The sequence below is a fragment of the Miniopterus schreibersii genome (assembly GCF_964146895.1).
Source record: "Miniopterus schreibersii genome assembly, chromosome: 3".
Classification (NCBI taxonomy): Eukaryota; Metazoa; Chordata; class Mammalia; order Chiroptera; family Miniopteridae; genus Miniopterus; species Miniopterus schreibersii.
This window is the reverse complement of record NC_138103.1, coordinates 72,676,279-72,693,808: the sequence shown is the minus strand read 5'-3', so window position 1 is coordinate 72,693,808 and position 17,530 is coordinate 72,676,279. Positions and strand designations below refer to the sequence as shown.

Below are 17,530 nucleotides of genomic sequence, written 5' to 3'. Positions count from 1 at the left end.
GTTTATAGAGCTAGAAAGGCATGGAATACACTTCTCTATTTTAAGTGTTCATCTCTATTCATTTAACCTTAGCAGTTTTACCTGTTTAGAAAAATAATTTGTCATACTCCTTTATGTAGCTTTCTGTTTACTTTCTTGTTTTACTAATGCTGTCTTGTTTAGTAAATTTTAAAAAATGCAGAAATGCATTTTATTTTAAAGTTATTCTTTTTCTTTAACATTTAATTCTGATTTTTCTAATTTTTCTTTTTTATTTTTCCATTAGAGTGACCTCAGTTCTGTGGTAATTTGATTTTTTATTATAAATTTATATGCTTATCTTACTCACCACTTTTTGACTGTTTAATTAATCTCTCTTTACAAAACATATTGGAAAAATAAAGTTAGTATGAATACCAGCTGTTTGACTTCAAAAAAGATGTATATAACTTTTTGTACTTTTTATATTTATATTGTCTTACTTTGTGAGAAAAAATAGATCAGAGACCAAATTGTCATATTGAAACAATTATATTCTCATTTTTAGTGTTTTTCCCTTAGGTGTTTTTTAAGAGACACGTTGACCTTGTTTAAAATAGCCTTGGGATTTTCAACATCTTGCTATAAAATACCCTACTAATACTTCAACTCTTTGAATAAACTATCTAGTTGAAATTTATCTTCAAATGTACAGTGGTTTTAGTTTTAAGTCTGGGTCAGGTAAAGATGGCCCTTTGATAGCAGTAAACAGAAGAAAATAAAATTTTCCCAAGTTGGCTAAAATCACATTTTCAAATTTCTATTTATTATATGCAGTATTTGGGTGTGCAGTGTTACATTACATACACAGTAACAACATCAGCTGCCATAGTGCTGAGTTCTTAATTTTTCAAGTGTCAAATTATTTTATACTAACTATTCAAACTAACTTAATTTTCCATTATGCTGCTTGTTTTTCTTTCATTTTTTTCTAAACTCTTCCTAATTTATGCAGAAAATTGCACTTTTGAAATTGAAATGTGGGTCTGTGGTTATTTTTAAAGCAATGGATTGATGGGATATATTTAGTGTTCTTTTGAGAAAAAGCAGAATAACACCTTTAAATTAAGTTATATTCTTTTAAACTGATACATCTTTGTATTTCTATTTTCATTTGAGCACATGTGCCAAGACTAAAGAATGTTTTATTTTAGCAGTAAAATATATTTTAGATAATAATACATTAGAATATAAACTTATCTTTATATTTGCAAATGATTGCCATTTTTTGGATTTAGTATTTAAAAGGCTCATAAGTGCCAAGTTATTTTGGTCATAGTTTATTTTACATATATATAGACATATATATATATATATACACACACACACACACACACACACACACACACATACATGTGTGTGCATATATATATAACTTTACATGTTTATATATATGTTTATATAGAACGTATACATATATAACTACAAAATTTTGAACAAATTCTTGAATATCTTTAGTATATTATTTTTTATATAGGTTAGTTTATAAAATAAACCAAGTTGTCTGTTATCCTTCAATTACACACAAAAAAATAATAACCAAATAGCATAGAAAGAAGGATGTTTAACAAAAATAATCAGGGAATAAAAAAATTTTATAAAAGTACTTACTTAAATTACCCATTGATTAAAATACTGCTGAATAGCATCACTTTTCATATCATCACTAAGGCTACAAAATACCTTTTGTTTTATTTAAAAGCTCTAAAATTGTCAGGTATAATTCACATACTGTTTTAGCCCTAAATTTATACTTTAAATGAACCAAGAAATTACTAATGACCACTAACAAATTGCTTTAATTAAAGCTAAATTCTATAAGATTATGTAAAGCACATTATTCACTGTGTACTAGTGGTCTCTATACTATCTAAATTGAAGTAATATGACAGTTGAAGTTATATTATGCTCAAATGTTATAATGAAGACCAAATTATCTTAACATATCACTGAAGTGATAGGTGCACAGGTATGTTAATCATACTAAATTTCATTTTAACATTTTAATGAGTTATACTAGACGATTTAGGATATTTGTGAATGAAATTCCAGTTAAATAAGTTTTGGGATCTTAAGACAAAAATATTATAGTTATCCCCCATCCATTGTTTGACAAGTTATCAGTTGACTAACACTTGACTTTGCCCCTGTTAATTATGTTAGGATGAAGATTTCTTTTCTTGCATTAATTTTGATAACTTTGACTTGCAGGCATGAACTAATCACATTTGTGGTTAATATTTTTTCTTCAAATAGATCAGATATTTTTGTTGAGGTTAATATTTTAAATAGCATTACACTTTGGTGGATATTTTTTTCATATCTTCAGACTGATGAAGTATTTCTCGAAGCCCAAATTCAGAATATTACAACCTCACCCATGTTTATGGAGAAAGTTTCATTGGAGCCATCTATAATGTACAATGTAGCAGAATTAAATTCAGTCAACCAAGCTGGAGAATGGTAAATATGAATTATGAAGTGTTTGTTCTTATTTTGAAAGGTATGAACTCTTTTAATATCCATTACTCTTGGATGGTTTTTAATTTCTTTTAATTGACTTTTTAAAATTTTCATTGGAAAATTGATCCAAAAGCAGTTTCCCCCTCCCACTCAGTGTCCTAGTATTTACATGTTGTTTTAATGTGGCACATTTATTACAATTGATGAACCAATATTGATATTTATAATGAACTAAAATCTGTTGTTTACATTAGGGCTCATTTTTTTTTGTTTTGTACCTTCTATGAGTTTTAACAAATCTAATGACAAGTATCCACCATTATCGTATTATTCAAAATAGTTTTACTGCCCTAAAGGTGCCCTAGTCATAAAAATAAAGATCCTAGTTGTTTGCTTTTTATGTTTTGCCGTTTGAAGCACTTGTTCTTTTAATTTTCATAATAATTTAGTGAGGTAAATATGGGACCTTTCATCTTATCCTGAAAATGATAAAACTGAGGCATGGGAAGGAATGGTAGAGAAATTAGAAAGGGTGAGGATGAGGGTGGGTTTTAAGAAGAAATATTCTGTCATCAAAAGGAGTGGGCATAGGAACAGATGATTGAATTTTTTGTGAAAACAAAATACATATGTCTTTCTATAGGTAATTTAGAAAAATAAGTAAGTGCAGGGTTGGCATTAATATGGATATGAAGGTAAAAGCTGGAGAAAGTACCTGACTCTTAATCAAGAATGAAAAGCTTACTGTTACCTTATGTTGGTTAGATACAGAAACATTCTTAGCCTCTCACAACCCCCTGGGGAAAACAATTTTCATTGTCTTCCTGATATTTTTGTTCATTTCAGAAATGATTACTTAGGTACAATGTTATGTATCTTCTTATTCTTAACTGTTTTTTGGTAATTAGAGGAAGGGGAAAGGATATTTAAAGTTTGGATCTCTTGCATTTTTTTCAGTTGATACATATCCAGTATTTTAGGTAATATATTGCATTCTATTATAAAGAAACTCAAGATTTTCCATATCAACTGAAAAAAATTAAATAGAATTAAGTCTTCTCAGTACAAGTTCTTTTTATTTGTGTTGAAACAACTGACCTGTCCTGTTCTACATCTTTGGCTGATAAATCATTCAGTTTCTGTCAAAAGGAACAATCACATGGTTTTTCTTTTAAAAGATGCTAAGAGAATTCTCTCCATCTCTGTCTCCTCCCCTCTCAGTGTAACTACATTTGGGTCAAGAACATATTTGCAGCCAATGGATACACGCCAGTACTTGTACTGCCTAAAACCCAAAAAGGAGTTTGCAGAAAAAGCAGGCATCATTAAGGGAGTAACAGTAATCGGAAAATTGGATATAGTGTGGAAAACAAATCTAGGTGAGAGGGGAAGGTTACAGACCAGCCAACTTCAAAGAATGGTGAGTCTGGGAAGAACTTCAGTGGGAGGGGGCAGGTAGATAGAACAGCTTAAATTTTCCTAGGGCTAGCACTAAGAATCAGCACTGTAAAAGGCGTTAATATTACTAAAGAATACGGGGTAAAAGACTAGTGAGTTCAGTGAGCTACGTAGAAAATTGGTATTGAGATGAATGGAAAATGTTCGAATGTTAATTTATCCTTAATACATAATTTTTTATTTTACCAAACAAATTCAAATAACTGCTTATCAATCGTTCCCTCCTATGGGGATTCATACTCACTGTTCATCTGACTTCCACTATATTGAAGTTTTCTTCTTTTGCAATGTCCTGAAATTTACTAGTCACCTACTCAGTTCACACCTTTTTTTAAGATGTTTGAAGTCTGAGTTGTCTGAAACCAGAATGTGATTCCCACTAAAGTTACCTTGTAAGCATTGGTTGGATATTTTACCTAATTTCTGTTCTGAGAGTAGGGGTAGCTGTCAGATTTCCTTTTCATATGCTACAGAATCCTCCCTTTGTGCTGAATATTAACTGTTCTGATATATTCTAAAATTTACTTTTCTTCCACAGTTTGGGGGAAAAAATATCACTAGCCTAATTTTACTATAGCAATTAGCTGTCATCCTGCCATGGCATGGTCCAAGCCCTGATGTTTTTGTGGCCCATCCCTGCCCATGTGTCTGTGAAAAGACATGGTTTTCTTCCTGGATCATTTCAGAGTGATCATCCTCTTTCTGTTCAGGCAGTAATCTTACCTATTTAGTTATGTATGTATAAGCCACAGTGTCTTTGGAAAGCATCCCTTTAAGATCAGACCTGAAATTTCTTTACTGTTTACCTATGAGGTTTATAGACCTAGAGATTCATTATAAGATTCATTTTAACGAGGTTCATTATAACTGCTGATCGTGGAGTAATTACAGCAAGAACAGTCAGGGTCTATAGTGCTGTTCTGCAGGTAGCAGCACAAGAGAGATTAGAATGAAGAACAGAATGACTGAAAAATGCTTTCTCAGAACAGCAGCTTGAAGCCCCAACTGTCGAGGGAATGTCGTGCTGTGGTACCTTCATCACAATGGAAAGGTTTTGTGATACATCTGTGTTAACTGTGTTGCTTTTTCTTTTAGGCTCCAGGTTATGGAGATGTTAGGTTATCTTTGGAGGCAATCCCAGATACCGTAATCCTAGAAGAACCTTTTCATATTACCTGCAAAATAACAAACTGCAGGTAATGCCAGTGTTTGTGGATGTCCTTTCCTTCTCATCCACCTAAAAGATTATTTTTATTTCTTATTTTTTAAAGTTTTATTTTATTTTTAATTACACTTTTAATATTTTGTATTGGTTTCATCAGGTGTACAGCATAGTGGTTGGACAATCATATACTTTACACAAAGCGTTCCCCTGATATTTCCAGTACCCACCTGGCACCGTACACAGTTACAACAATATTATTGACTATATTCCCTAAGCTGTACTTTACATCCCTGTTACTATTTTGTACCTACCAGTTTGTACTTCTTAATCCTAAAAGAGAATTTTTCAATCTTTTAAATATTTCCTGGTGACATACAGCCTTCTCTGATGTTGATGTTGGATACTGTAAAGTTCTTTATCTGGTAGCTGCATATTACATATTGTTGAGGTCCCACAGAATTAGGCAGTTTATGTATTTGATTACATTCATGCATTATACCCTCTGAGGTAGGTATCAATTATTCACAGCATATGCAAGAGAAAGCCAACCCAGAGGTTAAGTGACTTTACTTAAGCTTAGAAAGCTAGAAAAGATGGGACCAAGATTTGAAACTGGGTGTGTTTGACTTACAAGCTCATATTCTTTTCATTGTTTACACTTCCCTCACACTTCAGATTACTCAAGCCTGAGTTAGTAGGTTCCTGTGGAATAACTTATTATAGATTTCATGTAATGAGGCGGATTTTTCTGAGCCATACTTACACCTGAGGCTGTATTCATAACCTAAAAATAGGTTATGAATTTAATATAAGGGATAACCATAGGTTGGAAAACAGGACAGTGATAATAAAAGGAGAATATAATCTAGTTATTAGGAAGCAGAGCACAGAGCTTTTAAGCCAGAAAAACCCAGGATTAAATCCCAGTCTTGTCACTTTGCTGCTCCTGCTGTTATTGCTCGGTATATATTATTGTTTGGGGCATTTTGATAACATTTCAGTGATGAGTCCCAGCCCTCATGGTCTGAATGTATAATCCTTTCTAACTCCATTTCCACCGTACGATACTAGAGGGAAGATAGCAAATCACCACCCTTCAAAATTACAGAAATATCTACTTCCCTGTGAAGCTACCTAGACCCTCCCATGCAGTTAATCATCTCTTTGTCATAGGAAATTTTAATATAGCTTTTTAGGGACACTCTGTATTGCTACAATTATTAGTCTCTTCCTCACTAGACTGTGACTTACTCAAGGGAAGGGGCCATGTCTTACCCAGTATTGTAAGTGCGGTGCCTGCCACATCAGAGTTGCTCAGCAGACAATTCACAGGGGAAAGGCCTTTGGATTTTTTTTGTTTCTTTTGAGCTTTTTGAGGTATAGCAAATCTATTATTGACCAAATAACAAAGTACTGTTAAAATTTTTTTAATTCAGTTTCTTTTGATGTTCACTTTAACTTTCGGTGATTCAAATAAGTTTGTTTATATATTTTTGTTGTTCAAAATATTACAGATGTCCCCTTTTTTCCCCATTGACCCCTTCCACCCCCCCACCCACTCTCCTCCCTAGGCCTTCACCACTCAGTTGTCTGTGTTCAAGGGTTATGAATGTATGCATATAGTTTCTTTGGTTAATCTCTCCCCACCTACCCCCCCCTTCCCTCTGAAATTTGTCAGTCTGATCCATGCTTCTATGTCACTGAATCTATTTTGTTCATCAGTTTATTGTGTTCTTTAGATTCCACATAAGTGAGATCATGTGATATTTGTAAAATAAGTTTTTTTAAAAAGCACTGTTTCTTAGGTCTTTAGTTTTCTCATCTATAAAAATGGGATTTACACCCCCCATACACACTCCCCAACACACACACACATACACAACATACTTACTGGATTTTTGTGAAATTTAATGAGAAAATTCATGTAGTGCATCTAACCTGGTCTGTGTCACAGTGGACATTTCAAATGTTTGTTTAGGAGACAGAGACCTATAAAAGCTAAGTATCATTAAGTCATTATATCTAAAGATCAATAAGTTAAAATTTAAATAAGTACTTTAAAATATGGAACCAACTATGAGAAAAAAGAGGTAAAAGAGTTGAAAGTGGTCATGAATGGTGGTAGAGTAGGAGACTATTTTTTATTATGAGCTTTTGGTGTTTTTGTGTGTGTTTTTTTAAACAATGTGCATATTTTCATTGGAAGCTGTTTTAACTTAACATGTTTAAACTGAACTGGTGATATCAATTATAAGCAGAAGCAGGCTTTTTATATAAACTGAACAAACATGAATAGTATTTACTTCTTATAAAGCTTGTCAGTCATTTTCTGTGTTATCTTCATGGTAAAGAAACATAGATTAAATAGGAAAAGCACTGGACCAGACTCAGTTTCTCATTATATTTCCTGCGGATTACCTAACAAATAGGAGGGATGCATAGCAACAAGATTAGACAGAGGTGTCTGAAAGTCTCCTGGAGAAATGGCAGAACTATTCACAGGTCAGCAGCAGGGAGCCAAGTGTTTAGTAATAGAACCAGAAGGCCAACAACCAGACAGGCAAATCAGTCTCAGTGACACTTTAAACCCTAGAAGATGCCCTCTTCTTTCATTTTCCTGATTCTATCTTAAGTGAAATAAAAATGAGATATTTTAATGTTTCTGGGCTTTTACTTCTCCTGTACACCCAGAAAACAAATTCACTGGCATTAATGCAAGAATATTGCATAACTCTTATGAAAGGAACTAGATTTATTCCTGTGTTTCTGATTCCCCCAGCAGTGAAAGGACTATGGACCTAGTTTTGGAAATGTGCAATACCAATTCTATCCACTGGTGCGGCATCTCAGGAAGACAGCTTGGAAAGCTACACCCCAGCTCCTCTCTCTGCCTTGCCCTTACTCTCCTGTCTTCAGTACAGGGACTGCAAGTATGTTCTCTTTTCAATAATTTCAGTATTTGGGAGCTATTAACCCATTGCCATGTACTGTACCCATATTTTCTCTAGGAATTACCACTGAAGGAAAACTTAGGCCTCTATCTTTCTCTCAATAGAGCGTCTCCGGCTTAAGACTAACGGACACGTTTCTAAAGAGAACATATGAATATGATGACGTCGCACAGGTCTGTGTGGTGTCTGCGGCCACCAAAGTGGGCAGCTGAAGAAATCCCCGTCTCCTGCTTTTCACTGTGTTTCACAGCACTTCCTGTATTGTCACCTTTGTAAAATGATCACGTCAACAGTAAAAAATATATATTATTTAAATTTCTTTCCTGTAAAACAGTTAAAATATTAAATATTTGTTTTGAAAAGGCCGTCTACTGGTTTTATCTTGTGAGTTATATTCTAGAGGAACATTTGCATACTTTCTACACATATCCTATGTGTTTCATTTAGATGACCATTGGACTTTGTTCTCTAAAAGCTCTATATCTGAGGCTCTTTGTCCCCAGCAAGTATCTAGACTGGGGGTCAGCAAAATTTTTATGTAAAGGGCGAGGTACAAAATATTTTAGGCTTTGCAGGCCATGTGTTTTCTATTGAAAATACTCCTCTCTGCTGCTATAATGTGAGAGCAGCTAGTAGGCAAAAAGAGCACAGTGGTGTTTACAAAATCAAGCAGCTGGCCGGCAGGCTATAGTTTGCTGACCTTAATCTAGAAGATACAGCTGTTTCTTAAAACTTCAGAATTTTTATACTATGTTATTTAAAAATATTTCCGTTAACTCCAGTTTTTTCCCTAGCTGCTCGGTCAACAGAATAAGCTGTTTAAAGCAACTGGGATGGTACTCTAGTAACCTTGTATATGCTAACAGTATGAATTTTTTTAGTTGTTTTCAGAATTATTGTATTGGTGTGTATCTGTGTGTATACATGCAAATCTACACGTCGAGTTTCAGTTACTAACAGCAGATCATAATTGGTTTTATTTCTCAGATTGTTGATTACTCTGTTAACATTTAACTAGGAAGCCTGATGCTTTTCTAAGTCCAAAAGTCCAGTTTTTTTCCTCATTAAAAAAAAAAACCACTTATTTTAATAGGCATATTTAAAGGATTTCCAGCTTCTGATAATTTGATTTTGAACTCTAAACCATGTATTAATATTATAAAACCTTCTATTTCTACATGTAATCACACTAATTTACTTATGCCCTGAACAAAACAGTGAAAAAGTTAAGATTGTAAACAACTTTGAAACATGAACATAATAAATGTTTCAATGTTTTGTCAGGAAATAAAAAGTTATGCTGTTAAATAAACACTTATTTTGGTAAGTTGAAATATAAGGATGTATATATAATTGCTTAAATGTAAGAGTACATTAAGTCAAATACAAAAATTGGTTTTTCTTAAGTGCGTAATTATTTATTGCCATGACAAATTGGTCCAAAATGAAAGCTATATTCAGGTGAGATTTGCTCCTTAAATTATAATTGATGAAATGCAAAATAAAATGCAAGCAGTGTGCAACATCCATCTCCCTTCCCAAACGAACAAGATTGATTAATGATAAGACTTTATAGCCCCTGCACTGGGTGCTTCCCTGGCTTTTCAAGCATCTTCTCATGACTGAACCTTCTGTCTCACTCTGCTTCAAATTTAAAATGTAACATATAATGGTCACTTGGAATCTGCCATATTTGATTTAATTACAAAGTATCTTTTTGCAAGCAATAACCTAGACACATATGGTTCATTCTTTAAATAAAAATTAGATAATCTCATTTTAGAAAGGATCTTGTTTAAACCATATTATAAAAATTAGATAATTTGGTACATTAAATGAAAACATCATTTGCATAAAAAAAATTTTAAGTTTTACATAGCATCATAATAGCTACAGCAATGAAATGGTTCATGGAAGTCAGTCATCCCTAAGGAGACTGTATATAAAGATTCACTTTAATGCCCTGTTTCAGATGAGCAAGAATAATATTTGGGGCATTTCTTATAATGAGTAGCAAGTATACTCCAACTACACAAAACTTCATTGAAATGCAGTGATTCCAAAGTGAGGAAGGTACTGGAAGATCAAAAGTGGCCTGAATCGGGTGGGAACCAGGTGAGTGAGCAGATCCACATAGGCTGAGCTCATTATGCGGCACATTCACAAAGACACAACCTGGATAGGTGACAGGACCAAACACACTGACTCCTGCTGGGAAAAGGCTGTCTTCACAGCAGGTGCTAGCAATCACGACATTGTTCTAAAGGGTTTTGCTTATAATGTCTTTGCTGATTTTGGTATCAGAGTAGTGGGTGTATAAAATGATTGTGAAATATCTCCTCCTGTTTTCTGGGAGGTTGTGTAGATTGAGATTATTTCCCCCTTAATTTTTTGGTGGATTTCCCCAATGAAACTGTTTGGGACTGGAGCTTTCTTTTCTGGGGGATACCTGTTTCTTCAGTGAGCTTTAGTACTTTCTATTTTATAAGGAATATTGTTGACTATATGAACCTAAAATTGGTTGTCATTTTTTAATGATCCTTTTAATGTCTACAGGGTCTGCGCTGATATCCCTCCTTCACTTCTGATATTGATTTGTATTTTCTTTTCCTGGTCAGTGAGCTAGAGGCTTACCAGTTTATCAATCTGAAAGCACTTTTAATGTCCTCAAGATAGCTATGCTAGAAACTTTCTTACTCAACATTGGATAAGAGTGACTAATTTTTAATTAAGGATCAGCTTTGCTTTTTTTCATCAATGTCATCACTTTCATTCTGTGTAACACTTCAACACTAGGAGCTGAATTTATGAAAAATTTAGTTGGTTTAGATGGAATATAGGAGATTTAATTCAGAAGGCCTAAGACTTAAGTCCTGCTCTTCTCTGGACAGAACTGTAGGTTCATATAAGTCTTCGTTGTAGCATAAGCCCAAGGGGTGGGGGGTTGGGGATTAGGTATTTGCTGGTCTAATTGAGGAGAAATCTCTAATTCAGTGTTGCTCACTCTAAATTTAGAGTCTTTGGATCTATATCAGAACCACCTGGTGTACTGTTTAAAATGGTGCTGCTCGGACCTTTTTACAGGATCCACTATATAAAAATGGCAAGTGTGGTCCTGAATCTGCATTTTCAGCAAATTCGCCAGGTAGCTCTTACAGGGAAATTATAGAACCACTGGTCTAATCTCACAAAGGGAAACAAGGGAAGAGTTGGGTTTTAAACTTCGAAATAAGTCATCTTTTGAGGAGAATAGTTATAATAAGGCCCTAATTATTACCAGCATAACTAATTCAATATTACATTATTTTTCAGTTTTCTCTCACAACACTTGTGAAATCACTACGCATCTCCCCAACTTGACCTATTTCATAATTCACAAAAGAAGTTCCAGTTAGAAGTCTCATCCATCACTATAGTTAGAGCCATGCCATTAATACCATTATAACAATGCCATTTCTCTCCACTGATATCTATTCTAATTTCAATATATTTTATGTCCCCTATTATGTTTAAGTTGCATCAAATTAAGGTTAAGCATAAAAGCAACATGCCAAACCAAATCATAACAGAGGATTACACAAACAAGCATTGTTAATGACAGATGCTTTCTGTAACCCATCAAATAATTACTAAATTTTTAAAAAATCAGTGTTTATGAGCACATAATTAAATGCCACTTAGAAAATCCTTAACTTAAGAGCCAAGTCATTGACTTATTTAAATGTAGGTATATTTGAGAGAGTTTCCATGGTAAGGTCACCAGTGGGGAAGTTGTGCTAGTTAAACTGAATAAACGACTGACCTAAGCAGACCATTAAGGATTTCTAAATGCATTTTATTATGTACACAGCATAACTGGCCATGCTGATGTTATAAATACCAAACTGCAGGCAAGGTTAGTTAAGAACTATGCAAAAACCTGAGCATCCCACCTACCTTCACTTTATACACATTCATAGCATCTATTCTTTCTTCCCTTCCTCCAAGTTCTGCTGTCCACCAGCTCTTGGATTCCCTGCCACCCACTGAAACAAGCAGCACTGGAGACAGGACTGGCCCCTATGTACATGTTCTGGTCCTGGTAGCACTATTAACACTAATCCTAGGTAACAAATTTCTCCTTGGCAGACGTGCTGCTCAGTAGCAGGTACCTTCCTCCTAACCCAGCATGTGAGCCCTCTCCTCTTGGCCATCTTCCCTTTCTGAAGGTTTGCTAAGAGGACTGGGAGCCAGAGAACTCACCAACAAACAGCCTTACGCTATTAAGCCTAATATACAGATGTGATGATGAAGATTTGAAAATGGAACCCTGTCCAGTGCTGTATTGGCACATACATGGCTACTGACCACTTGTTTACAAAGGAGGCATGTGTTCAAGTCTGTTTGTGATAAACCTACTGTCTAGACAGATTTGTTTAGATGTTTTGTTTTTGTTTTTTGGCCACTATCTACAGCAGACACATCAGCGGAGCCATGGCCGTTTGCACCCTAGGGTCCTTGTCGGTCAGGAGTGGTCTTCGGCGCTGCTGCTGAATGATCTGCTCCGGATGTGATTTCTCAGTTGCTCTATAAGTTCAGGATTCTGTTGCTGTATCTGCTGAGCAAACTGCTGTCCCCTGAGAGTGAGAGGCAAAGCGGTATGAATTAGGGAATTCCCAGTCACACAATACCCGCAAAAAGGACTTCAAGAGGTGGGTGAACTACCGAAAGGCAATTCTAGAAAGACAAGTTTTGGAATCACAACTATAGTATTTGCAAGTTTGCCAGTGCCTCCACATGGCATTATTACAAAGCACTGTTCCTTTTAAGAAACGAGACACCCAAGCCAAAAAGTTCTCTAGCAGCGTGAAATCCACCCCCTCTGGTGCTTAACCACAAATAAAGGGCTCAAAAGTATATGCTTTTATCGTATGTGCTCGAGTGTGATGCAAGGTATTTGCTCTTGCAGTCAAGTCTTAGTCTCCCCTGTGACACGTCACACCCATTTGGAGATGTGGATAGAAGTCACTAAACAGAACTGATTTTTAAAAGGCAGATTTAACGCCGATTCCTGATGTGTGACCCTCAATTGCGAGGGTTAGACACCACCATCATTATGCCACTTAAAGGTCACTAAAAATGCAATGTTGCCAATGGGGTTGCATGGTCATGATCACAAACAGCAAATGATATGTGTGGCTTCAGATAAAATCTTTAGTGACGGCATCACACAGATTGAGAGCAGACTCTCTTCAGCAGCCTGCTTGGAAGTGAAGGTAACGAGATGGTGCAGGGTGTTCCTTTAGTGGTGACGTGCACTGAAAAGCTTGACTAAAATTCTTTCCTAGATTGTCTGAACTTTAGTATATATGTAATATATGATTTTTAAATATATGTATGCACCTAAATCATGCAGACTTTGAATAGCTACTTGACTTCAATATCCATCCTTGTAGCTATTCAGATCTGCTGAAAAACTTTTTCTTGAATACAGATCTCTGGATTCCTGCCCTTCAGTCTGAAAATTCCAACTTATGAACGCCTTTTAAATTTAATAACTAGCGAGGCCACTGATACTAATAGTAAATGATAAGAATTAAAAAAAAAAGCCCTGGTCCCCTCACTTTAGAGACAGACTAACTGTAAGACATAAAATACTTTCTTTAAACTTTCTATTTTAACTACGGGCAAACTGTAAAACACTTTTTTACTATTTCTATTTTAAGTAACACTTACGCTTGGATGAGGCTGGACAGGTCAGTTAGGCCCCCAACTCCAGCAGCAGGTCCTCCAATGGCATTTGTCATCATTCCTGACATTCTAGAGTAGGCAAGAGGTGTATCACTGGGTTGGCAGATGGTCTTACCAAGGACGATACTGGCCAAGGGGCAGTCAGTTAAATATGCCTGCATCTTGCAGAAGGTTAGACTGAGTGTGTGTGACTCTAAGTGCCAAGTGGCTGGTGGTCTGGGGGAATCATCACTGTGGAGCTGCTGTGCCTGAGTAGGAGCCGGCAGGTGGAGGGGGAAATGTAATATGCTTGTTCTTTATACTTACAGCTGCTGAACTTGAGGATTCTGCATTAAACTTGCTGCCTGGAATTGAAAAATGGCATCTCCCATTAAAGGTAGCTAATATTTAGGGATCTTTCACAGAGATTTCTTTAAAAAGAAAACAGGAATGAAAGCAAAAGCATGTGTGTGCTAACATCCTGTAGTTTTAGTATGCTGTTCAGAGTGAACGGGAATGTAAAAGAGGGGTACTAGAAAACAATGGCATTTAAACACACTGCAAGGACGGAGAGACTATGGACAGCAGGACAAACCAAGGATACTGACAGCAGTATACTTATGACCACTGGTCGGCTCGATAAAGCCAAACGGAGAAACAGAAACTAAGTATGAGGAGTCTCCTGCCCCTGAGAGGGTCCCCTTCAAGACTGCTCACCCTAAGCCATGTGACCTGGCTCCGCGGGGCTTGGCAGTTTCAAGTTTTGCCATGCTTGCTTGAGGAGGGGGGAAATTCTATTGATACACATACACGCTTTTGAAACTTCCCATTTTGAAAGCATAAACCATTTTTTGGCCTCAAATTGGTAGTCAACAATATTTATGTAAAATTTAAACTGAGTCTAAGTCTGCAGAGGCAGCAGTAACCCCAACAGCTGTGCCCCGAAGTCCGCTTTTAATCTCTGTCAACCCGACCCTTTTCAAGGCCCACACAACGTCTCTAGGCCCCGCTGCACTCCTCCTGGCAGTCTCACACCTCACTGCAAGCACTGTGAGGGCCGAGCTGAGTTGGAAACGAATCCATTTCCACATCCTGCTACAACAGCATGAACTAAGGCCTGGGAATGGGTAACGATGTTTAAAAATGTCACAGAACCTACGGAGAGACGTACATGTGCTGGTTAGGTAGCAAGCCTGACTTAAATTGGCCTCAATCCTGAGACTCAAGAGTTACTGACTTGCAAGTCAGTCCTACAATTATTTCTCTGGTAATAAAAGCAAGTGGTGGCTTTCCCAACTCCTCATTTAGCGTCAGTGATTAAAAATTAACTACTGTCGCCCGGCCAGCGTGGCTCAGTGGTTGAGCATCAACCTATGATCCAGGAGATCGTGGTTCGATTCCCGGTCGGGGCACACGCCCGGGTTTCAGGCTCAATCCCCAGTGGGGGGCGTGCAGGAGGCAGCTGATCAATGACTCATCACTGATGTTTTTCTCTCTCTCTCTCTCTCCCTCTCCCTTCCTCTCTGAAATCAGTAACGATATACTCAAAATAAATAAATATTGTCTACAAAGACTTCAGCTAACAAACTACCAATTGCTACAAACCTACCAATTGTTGAAAAAGACTTTTTTATCTCACTAGGATTGAACCATCTATACATTTCAACTCAGCTGAAGATTTAGTGGATGCAAGACATTTTTTGAAGGATACAGAAAAGTGGTACTGCTTCCAAGGGCAAGGCATCTGGTAGGATAGTTCTCAGCCAGAAGTATATCGTCACCCAAGGAGCTTTATATGCCCAGGTAACATCCTTGACCCACTAAACCAGAGTTTCCACATACTGGACCAGAGCATGTGTGTTTTCAAAAAGGTCTAAAAGTAATTTTGTTGCTTTGAAGGATGAAGTGTATATCTATATAAGAATTATACTAAAAAGTCAAATGAATTCTTAAGATTGGAAGCAAACAATGCTGAAAGGAGAGCATAGGGAACCACAATAACCAAATCCTCCGACCTCAGTTATTAGATGCCTTCCTAGGGCCATTTTCATGTAAGAGAGTGGCTTTTGTAGATTTGCAGACCCCTTTGCCAATCTGATGAAAAATATGGTTCTCTCCCTGGAAAAATGCACATTTCCACATGTACACAAATTTTTACATACAATTTCAGGGAATCCATTCGTTTCCTGAAGTCTATCCATGGCTTTCTCACAAACAGCTACACAGGCAGGTTAAAAATCTCAGCCACAGCATTGCATCACCACTCTATTACCACCATCACCACCACCACAGAAGCTCCCTTGTTTGTTTCTAAAACGTGTTAGAATGATATTGCTTCATGGAAAACAGAGCCAGCAGAGCAGAAAAGGAAGTACACTCACCATACTAATGAAGGCTGGGTTATTGATTAAGCTGGCCATATCAAAGCTCAGTCCCGTTCCTGTCTGTGAAACAATCACACCTGAGAATTATTCCAACCACCAAAACTGATTACAGTAAATTACAAAGGACAGAAACTATTTCAGGGCCTTCGGCACGAATAACTTACAGGACTAGATACCTCTCTCAACTTCTGTTCTGCTATTTTCAGATTGGACTTATAGGAATCGTTTTCAGGGTCAAGGTCTAATGCCTTTTGATAACTTGTAACTGCTTCTTCAAACTTGTTCATGGCAGTGAGGGCCAGCCTGTAAAGAACGACACGCACGAGTGTAAGACACGTGATGAAAGACGACCAGAGTATCACAGACGCAGTCAGACATCTCTCTTGGTAACTCAGATAGAATCCAGATTACACTTAATTTATTCATTACACTCTGGTTCACAGGAGCATCACCAAAATTCCTTCTCTTTCCAAGATTCTGTAAGTCTGGCCTCTCTCCATCCTGTTTGCTGACAACACTGGCTGTCTTATATTAACCATGAACTTAATGCTTAGAAATGGACACACCCACCCTTCCACTTTTAAGCCTCATATGTGAAGTAATTTGCTTTATGAATGATTAAGCTCCACACAGATGTGAGCGAACAACCTTGTGGTCATGTGACTCCATGATGTTAAAACCACTGCAAGGACTCTGAACTAGACTTGTGTTGCAGAATGTCACACTGTGCACTTCCTAGCAAAGACACTGAGTCACAATAAATATCAGTTTGCCATAAAAAATTTTAAAAAGGCTGTGGGGTACTCCCGAACAAGACATGTTAGTTGTTAAATAGGTCAGGTTAGCATTCTTTACAACTTAATAATACATTTTTATCCCAGACAGAGTCAGTTATTAAATTTTTGTTTTCCTCTACCTTGTTAGAATTTATTTATTGGAAAATTACTTCAAACTAAACAATAATGATATATATGGAGAGATAGTATTGCGGTTTTTATTTGTTCTAGGGTTGTTTTTAACAAATTACTCTAAGTCTTGGCTGACTTACCTCTCAGGCTTCCCACCTAGATAAAATACAGTGCCTAACCACAGAAAAATTATCAGACCCTTATTAGTTTTCTACCAGTCAACCGTGAAAGATACTTCATCAAAGTCCTCAATTAGTCAGCAGTCAATAAATATTTACTGAAATCCTACTGTACACCACACACTATTTTAGATTCCAGAATGAAAAAAATGGTAAAAAGTAGTTGAGTCTGACAAAATTTAATTCTACCTGGGGAAAAACAAACAATAAATATGCAAATAAAAAGTAACATTAAAGAGAAAGACTAGGGGAGCTGCTCAGAGGCAGCCACACTGAAAAGAGCTGGATGGTGAGA

At 36.4% G+C, this 17,530-nt stretch overlaps 2 protein-coding genes across 5 annotated transcripts in view; one reads left to right on the top strand and one right to left on the bottom strand.

The window, feature by feature from the left end:
• Positions 1–8,417, top strand: part of TRAPPC13 (trafficking protein particle complex subunit 13) — a 29,970-nt gene extending 21,553 nt beyond the window's left edge. Inside the window, exons 8-13 of one of the 4 annotated variants that reach the window (XM_081132816.1) lie at positions 266–283; positions 2,348–2,481; positions 3,703–3,901; positions 5,035–5,135; positions 7,887–8,034; positions 8,160–8,417. In XM_081132816.1, the coding sequence (XP_080988942.1) occupies positions 266–283; positions 2,348–2,481; positions 3,703–3,901; positions 5,035–5,135; positions 7,887–8,034; positions 8,160–8,267 (708 nt within the window). In that variant the 3' untranslated portion in view covers positions 8,268–8,417. Of the gene's footprint in view, positions 1–265; positions 284–2,347; positions 2,482–3,702; positions 3,902–5,034; positions 5,136–7,883; positions 8,035–8,159 lie in introns of all 4 variants that reach the window. The other 3 variants (XM_081132815.1, XM_081132817.1, XM_081132818.1) reach the window with 3 other exon arrangements.
• A 1,030-nt stretch (positions 8,418–9,447) lies between these two features.
• Positions 9,448–17,530, bottom strand: part of SGTB (small glutamine rich tetratricopeptide repeat co-chaperone beta) — a 32,476-nt gene continuing 24,393 nt past the window's right edge. The window contains exons 7-11 of the mRNA XM_081132819.1: positions 16,313–16,451; positions 16,146–16,208; positions 14,092–14,129; positions 13,771–13,854; positions 9,448–12,671 (exon numbers count right to left, since the gene is read on the bottom strand). Coding sequence (XP_080988945.1) covers positions 12,560–12,671; positions 13,771–13,854; positions 14,092–14,129; positions 16,146–16,208; positions 16,313–16,451 — 436 coding nt within the window. The 3' untranslated portion in view covers positions 9,448–12,559. The remainder of the gene's footprint in view (positions 12,672–13,770; positions 13,855–14,091; positions 14,130–16,145; positions 16,209–16,312; positions 16,452–17,530) is intronic.